General features: G+C 42.0%; 1 protein-coding gene across 3 annotated transcripts in view; it reads left to right on the top strand.

Annotated features, from left to right (window-relative positions):
• Positions 1 to 1,118: 1,118 nt before the first annotated feature.
• Positions 1,119 to 8,060, top strand: part of usp24 (ubiquitin specific peptidase 24) — a 260,396-nt gene continuing 253,454 nt past the window's right edge. For all 3 annotated transcript variants that reach the window (XR_011948152.1, XM_072510705.1, XM_072510704.1), the window contains exon 1: positions 1,119 to 1,439. Coding sequence is in view for 2 of the 3 variants with exons in the window: in XM_072510705.1 (XP_072366806.1) it covers positions 1,119 to 1,439 (321 nt within the window). In the remaining variant the exon portion in view is untranslated. The remainder of the gene's footprint in view (positions 1,440 to 8,060) is intronic.

Raw genomic sequence — 8,060 nt, 5'->3', positions numbered from 1 at the left:
ATTTTGACCTGGAGAATCAATTAAATTTAACTGACCTTTCTCATCTAACTAGTTCTTGAAGATATGGGGCACTGAGGGATGAGCTGATCCATGATCGCGTAGTTGGGATAAAAAACTCTCCGACTTTCTGTAGACCAAAGATTATTTTGGATTAAGCGGTCCAGTATGCAAGACAGGCAGTGCTTAGAACATTAAATTGGGCTATAATTTATCGCAATTCCCAGCCTTCACAAACCAAGCAAAAAGGGCGGAAACTCCATGTTGGTAGCCATTTTAAAATGCTTGCGTTATGGCATGTTGCTTCACAGCGCCAGGATCCTAGGTTCAATTCCGGCTTGGGTCACTGTCTGTGCGGAGTCTGCAAGTTCTCCCCGCGTTTGCGTGGGTTTCCTCCGGGTGCTCCGGTTTCCTCCCACAAGTCCCGAAAGATGTGCCTGGTAGGTGAATTGGACATTCTGAATTCTCCGAACAGGTGCCGGAATGTGGCAACTAGGGGATTTTCACAGTAATGTCATTGCCGTGTTAATGTAAGACTACTTGTGACAATAATAAAAATTACTATTATTACTATCCTTTCACTGACTGGCAGTCTGGACATGAAAGAAAAGTAATTTAGCAAAATACACTCCAAATTTCAAAAAACCCAGAAAGTTTTGGAAATACTCAGAGGGTCGAGCAGAATTGGTAGAGGATAAAACAGAGTTAAAATTTAAGGTTGACGGCCTATTCCAAGGTGGTGTTGGGATTTAACTCTCTTTCTCTTTCCACAGAAGCCGCCTCCTTTACTGTGATGGCGGCGAGGCGCCCTCGCCAAGATGGCGGCGAAGCACCACCGTCATGACGACTGCCAATTGCATCATCTCCGGTGGGCGCGGCATGTCTGGGCGAAGTAGGAACCGGAAGCAGGTTCCTGTCAACATGGCGCCGAGCGGCCCAGATCCGGTGCTAGAGTTTTAGTTCGGCAAATTGACAGGCCGGTAAGGGATTGTGCATTCGCGTTAGAGTGAGAGGGAAAGCGGCCGCACGGTTGTGCTGACAGTCACCGTGAGGCCGGAGAGCTGTGCAACGTCAGTCTCTATGGGAGAGGAAGATTGAAGTGACAGGCTGTGTCTGGCAGGATGGACGTGGAGGAAGAGCACATGACGACGCTGCTGTGCATGGGCTTCTCGGAGCCCGCCGCCATCCGCAAGGCGCTCCGCATGGCCAAGAACGACATCAACGAGGCGGTGGCCCTCCTCACCAACGAGAGCCCTGGCCTCGGCTACGAGCCGATGGAGAGTGGCGATCGCCAGGTGGGAGGAGGAGGCGGTGGGACCGGCTCCCGCGGCGGAGGAGGAGGCGGTGGAGGAAGTGGAGGTGGGGGTGGTGGAGGAGGAGGGGACTACAACCGGAGTGGGTTCGACCCTCCACCCGCCTACGACGAGGTGGTAGAGGTGGAGGTAAGGTTTGCTGCATTGACAAGCGTGTAGGGCTTGCACTCACTCCCTGGTGACTTCAACGCACCCTCGGAAACAAGTGGCTTTATACTAGTTCTCATTTTGTAGTCCGACAGCTTATTTCTTTCGACTCTATTCTCTCAATCGTGTTCTCTGTCACTGGGCTGAAGAACTGGTGAATTAAAGCTCTCAGTTCTCTCCTTGTTGCATAACTGGCGAGTCCAACATTACCTGTCAATTTCACATTAGTGGAGGCTTCGGAAACAAGAATTGAGATGATTTTCCCGCTAGCGTGGTGGCACGTTGGAGAAGTCGCATGTTTGTATATATTTTTGAAGGATCGAAATACAAAGTCTAAATTTTCAATTTTCTAAAGAATCATAGAATCACTGCAGTGCAGAAGGAGGCCATTCGGCCCATCGAGTCTGCACTGACCCTTTGAAAGAGCATCCTACCAAGGCCCCCCACCCTATCCCCATAATCCAATAATCCCACCTAACCTGTTGGACACTAAGGGACAATTGAAATGAAATGAAAATCGCTTATTGTCACAAGTAGGCTTCAAATGAAGTTACTGTGAAAAGCCCCTAGTCACCATATTCCGGCATCTGTTCGGGGAGGCTGTTACGGGAGGCTGATCATGGCCAATCCACCTAACTGGCACATTTTTGGACTGTGGGAGGAAGCTGGAGTACCTGGAGGAAACCCACGCAGACACTTGGAGAATGTACAAATTCCACACAGACGGCAACCTAAGGCTGGAATTGAACCCGGGTCCCTGGCACTGAGGCAGCAGTGCTAACCACTGTGCCACCGTGTTGCCCCTTGACCGCGTTTTAAAGTTGGAAATAACCGTACTATCTTTCAGCTGCACTCTTACACTGGATGTTCCTGTCCATTGATACCAGTGAGACAACAGGGAAACCATTCCATCCAACTGGTCTTTTGCTCTTAATGTTTTTTTAAAATCACCCCCGGGTCAAACTGATCAGTCTGTGCCTGGTTTTAATTTTTTTCAGAGTACTGTCACGTGCTGAGATATACATGCTATATATATACTATATATTGGTGCTGTTTTTGCATACGAGTAGAATTGCTAAAAGTTGTTCTGCTAACCTAACAGATTAAAATTGTGCATAGATGGCGCACACCTCCCATGTTCCTAGCGGTGGAGTGAAGCATTGATGAGAAGAAATACTCTGACTTCCCCTCATCCAGGGCCACAAAATCCATCTGCGAAGAGCGAACCATCCCAATGAGTATGAACTAATTCAGTGTAGACCATTAATTAAACCTGCAGTATTTTTGTCTGCATCACTTGAGAAGGGGCCTTTAGTCCCCAATATAATGGGACTAGGCTCTTTTGGTTGGACACCCTTAAATCTGTGATGTTAAGAATGGTAATGTAAGTGAACTTAATGGCGTGCAACATGGACAGTTTTAACCCATGAGGTTAACAGTGATTGAGATTGAAAGTGCATTGTGATGCTTCAGGATATTGTATCCCAAAATAGCAAAAATAATTAAACAAAAAACTTGCATTGATATAGCACCATTCACAGCTTCTGGACAGAAGCACTTTATAGCTATTTAAATACTTTTGAAATGTCATTGTTGGGAGGAAATACGGCAGCTATTTTGTGTACAGCAAACGCCCACAAATAGCAGTGCGATGCTGATCAGGTTACCTGTTTTTGTGATGTTGGTTGAGGGATAACCATTAGCAGGACACGGTTGGAAAATCCCCCAGTTCTTTGAAACAGTGTCATGGAACCTTTTATGTCCACCTGAGAAGCCTTGGTTTGATGTCACATCTGAAAGATGACAGCTCTGACGGTGCAACAATCCCTCTATGTACTGCAGTATTAGTGTAGATTTTTTTGCTCAAGGCTTTGGAATGGGATTTGAGTGCACAACCATCTGATCTTGAGGTTAGAGTGGTACCATGACAATGAAAGTTTGTGCCCATGATGTCGCAGAACACTTAAGTGTCCAGTTTCTTCCATAGGGTTGTACTATTTTGCTTGTTTTGGGATTGGAATTGTGTGAATTGCGCTGGAGTATCCCTTTTCATATTCCACCAAAAATAGTTGTCCAAATGGTATCCATGACCCCATTTATGATGAAGGTAGAGTGTGATATTGGGGCAATATAGAGAGACTGTCCTATCTAACTTGATAATCATTGATGGTAATAAGTGGGATAATGTTTAATTTCTTGTCATTTGTGTCATTGAGCACAAAGTTAATCCAGAAACAGACGTTCCAGGGACTTGAACACATAATCTAAGCAGATACTTCAAGATATTGAGGGGTGCTGTACTTTCCGGAGATGTAACATTTCAGAGACTTTTAACTGAGATCTTACTCTGATTCATCAGAAAGATCCAACAATGCTGTTGAAAGAAGAGTAGGGGACCTCTTCTGATGCCCTGGCCAATATTTATCCATGAACTAACAACATTTTAAAATAAAAAATACTTGTCCATTGCTGTTTTGTGGTAGAAGGCTGTGTGTAAATTATCTGTGGCATTTACCTATTCAATAGGGATAACATTTCAAAACCACTTAATTGCTGTGGGATATCCTGAATTAATGAATGGTCTCATAAATTCAAGTTTATTCTTATTTCAAAAATAAATTTCAAGTACCCAATTCTTTTTTTTCCAATTAAGGTGCAATTTAGCGTGGCAATCCATCTACCCTGCCATCTTTGGGTTGTGGGGGTGAGGCCCACGTAGACACTGGGAGAAGGTGCAAACTCCACACGGACATTGACCCGGCGCCAGGAGGCAGCAGTGCTAATCACCGCGCTGCCTTGCTGCCCTTAATTTATTCTTTCTCGTGCCACAACATCCTGGGCTAGTGCACGGTTAATTCAAGTGAAATTAGATGTTATTTTAAAATACTAGAGGTCGTTGGCTGATTACAATAAACTGCAGTGATCAGGTTTGTAACTTTAACACAAGTAACCATTTATTATGTACAGTATTATAATTAATTGACAGAAAAATGTAACTATCTAATACCTCTCCGAGCCACCCCTTTCTAACTACCCCCACTCTTTACACACACGCCAACAAACAACACAGAGAGGAAAGGGATGTTGAGAGGTAAAGAAAATATTAATAAAATAAAAGGAAAAAGGATCTTTGCACTAGGATGATTTCTTGTTAATGTCTTTCTGAAGTTCAAGCTTTTGTTCCAGGATTTCTTTCTAGGCTTGATGGTTTTCTCTGGCAATGTTGTCTGTTATCTCTAGATTCAGGATCATTACAAGTCTACAGAAAAAAATGTGCCAGGTACTTACTGGTTTTAGAGCAATAAAACTGTTCTTTACTTCAGTGAGAGAGTGGGAGTGTGTTACTTCTCCTTCCTAGGTCTAATAAGTTCTGCTCAGTTCTCAGAAAGCATCACGTTGGAAACAACCATTGACTGTTGTCAGGCAGAATACTGTCCCTGGCCCACCCACCGGATGCCAGATAGCCAATTGATCCAGCTTCCTTCAAAACCAGTTACTAAGATTCACTTGGTGCGGAGGAGTTTGGTTTCTCCTCTCCAAAACTAGACCTGGAAACACAATGTCCAAGCACTCTTCTGCCTAAAGGCACATTCGATTATGGGTCAACAGACCAAAAATAATTTTAAAATAAAAGAAATGGGAACAAAGGAAATAAACAGGAAGACTCTTACACAGCTTAGCTACTTGAGACAGTTGTGTTGAAATGTAGCTTTTGCAATTTACTGTAATGGTATGTCACACCTGTCTGTCTTGTGCGATCTTCGTACAGTTACGAAGATAAAGGTAACTTGTCTGCAACTACTCTGACGTCCATCATCATTCGGTCAATATCTCTTTCCGCTGCCCCCCCACTTTACCCTTTAAGGGAGATCTCTGGGGCTTTTCAGCTCTGATCAAATGGTCAAAATACTGACATTTTCTTTTCTGGATGTCACTTTTTATTCTTGTAATTTCTTACATCTCTTCATTTGACTAATGGGCTGTCTATGGAATTTTAAGCATATGTCTTAGCTTCCACATCCCAAGACCTCTTTTTTTCTTCCGCAGATCTATTTCTGAGGCATACAGGAAAATGTGTAGAACATAGTATTTTGAGTTTTTTCTTGTTGCATGCTTGAGTTTTCTTGTTAACACATCCTTCATCTTCATAAAATTTCTTCTCGCTGTCTATCCTTTTAACTTCAGCATCACATCTAACATCTTTTGTTATCAGTAGTTCTAAATAGACAAACTTTACTACACGTTCCAGTGCAATATCACCCACATCCAACTAGTTTCTTCTAATATATTCCTTCTAACTGCCATATATTCCTTCTAACTGCCATTGTATTTGTCTTTTTGGTATTCGTACTCAATCCACATTCTAGGCTTCTAGATGTTACTTGATCTACAATATTTTTTTGAGAGTCCTGATTCTGCAAGTAGCAGTGTGTAATCAGCATACCATAAATTTATGTTCTTGCCTCCAATTTATACCCCTAGAAGTACATCTAATTCTCTGAATACTTGTTCTGTGTGCAAATTGAACAATTTTGGCAACAGTTCACAGCCTTGTCATATGCTTCTCTTAAAGTATATCTGATTGTCCATTTTCTAGCCTAATGCTTGCTATTTGGTCCCAATATAAGTTCTGGATAAATCTCACTTCTTTACTGTCAGTGTCACATTTCAGCAACACTTCTATTAGCTTTTGGTGATCAACATGATCAAATATGGGCGGCACAGTAGCACAGTGGTTAGTACTACTGCTTCACAGCTCCAGGGTCCCAGGTTTGATTCCCAGCTTGGGTCACTGTCTGTGTGGAGTCTGCATGTTCTCCCTGTGTCTGCATGGTTCTCCTCCGGGTGCTCTGGTTTCCTCCCACAAGTCCCGAAAGACGCGCTGTTAGGTGAATTGGACATTCTGTATTCTCCCTTTGTGTACCTGAACAGGCGCCGGAATGTGGCGACTAGGGGCTTTTCACAGTAACTTCATTGCAGTGTTAATGTAAGCCTACTTGTGACAATAAAGGTTATTATTATTATGCTTTTTCGTTGTCTCTGAAGCTTCTGTAAGTGTTCTTGTTTACTTCTCTATCTTTGGAAGATTGTTCTTGGGTTCCACATTCCTTGTCTTGTTCCTAACCCTGTTCTAAATCGTTTCATCAATTTATGCTTCAACTGTGCTATGATTTCTTTCTATTATGACTTTCAAGATCACTTTAATGTGATGACCCGTTAAGCTTCTACTTATAAAATTACTTTAGGTTTCTTAGATAACCTACAAATAATGAATGTCTCCTGTCACTTGGAAGGAATCTGTTGGTATATATTTGATCACAAATTTCTGTTCATCACTTCCTAATTCAGTTTCTCCAAGGGATTTAGATGGTCTGTTGTTCCTTCAACTATATCTAGAACTTTTCCCAGATCCACCAATTTCAAAGCATTTTTTCCTTCTAATATAATGTTTGGTCCATTGTTTGCCTCTATATCTTGAGCAAGCCCCAATTTGGATCAGTGTAGAATGCTGTTATATATTCTGACAAATAGTCGTATTGCTGAAAAGAAGAGACTTTTTGTCAAAGCTTTTTCGTCTTGGATTCATCACAAGAATACAATGCAAGGGAAACCAACAAATTTATACTGAAATGAGAGTGCTGATTGATTGGCAAGTGGACTACGGTAGAGGCATTGCCATGGAGAATGCACTACACCGAGCATCAACTGGTGCATTCTCCATGGCAATGCCTCACCTGATCAGAGTCAACCAATTAGCAGTCTCTTCTCATGCAGTAATCATTTGTTGATTTCCCTTGCATTGTATTCCTGTGAATGTTCTTCAGCAAAAATTGTTTATTTTCTTCAGCAATATATTTTGTCTATCAAAGATTTCACCTTTTGGTGCATTTCTTTCATTTTGTGATTTCCTTCTAGCTCCAATACATCATGCATCTTGTTATGCCATTTCTCTTTAACCTGTTTACATGTATTATTTTATTTTCACTTCATCGTACTCTGGGTGAGTTTCTTTTCTTTCCCCTTTCTATCATCTTTGCTCGTATCTCGTCTGTCATTCTCTCCTTGTCCCTTTTTCCATATTGATAATGTTTTGTTTGCAGCGTGTTGTTTGCTCTCTTTCCATGTTTCTCCATTTGCTTTTTATCTCTTGTTCTGAGACCTCTGTACAATCTCTCAATCTTGAGGCATTCATACTAATTTTCTACTTTTATGAGTGACTGTCGCTCTGATGTTCTTACCAAGAAAAGTAGATGGGTTTTAAAGAGAGTTGAGAAACAGGTCTGAATCTGTAGTGGGCCATCAACAGCCCATGGGTCAGACAAGGTAGATATAGAACATTACACTCCATGCTGAACGCACACTGATTGCGGGAACAAAATCTGATGTATTGAAAGGGAAGGTAGTTATGAATTTTTCCCCTAGTCTGATGATTACGTTCCTTGTTTTGTTTCTATTTGACAGATTTGTTTGCATTAAATGTAGTAAACCTATGGCTCAGTGGATAAAGGCATAACCTGGAGTAATACTAATTCACACATTAGAAGGTTTTGAGGTATTATTAGCAGCCTATGCTGAGTTAACTGGTCCTATTGGAGATGGAAG

The sequence above is a fragment of the Scyliorhinus torazame genome, chromosome 7 (genome assembly GCF_047496885.1).
Source record: "Scyliorhinus torazame isolate Kashiwa2021f chromosome 7, sScyTor2.1, whole genome shotgun sequence".
Taxonomy (NCBI): Eukaryota; Metazoa; Chordata; class Chondrichthyes; order Carcharhiniformes; family Scyliorhinidae; genus Scyliorhinus; species Scyliorhinus torazame.
Note: the sequence above shows the minus strand (reverse complement) of the source record. Positions and strands in the feature narration are given on the sequence as shown.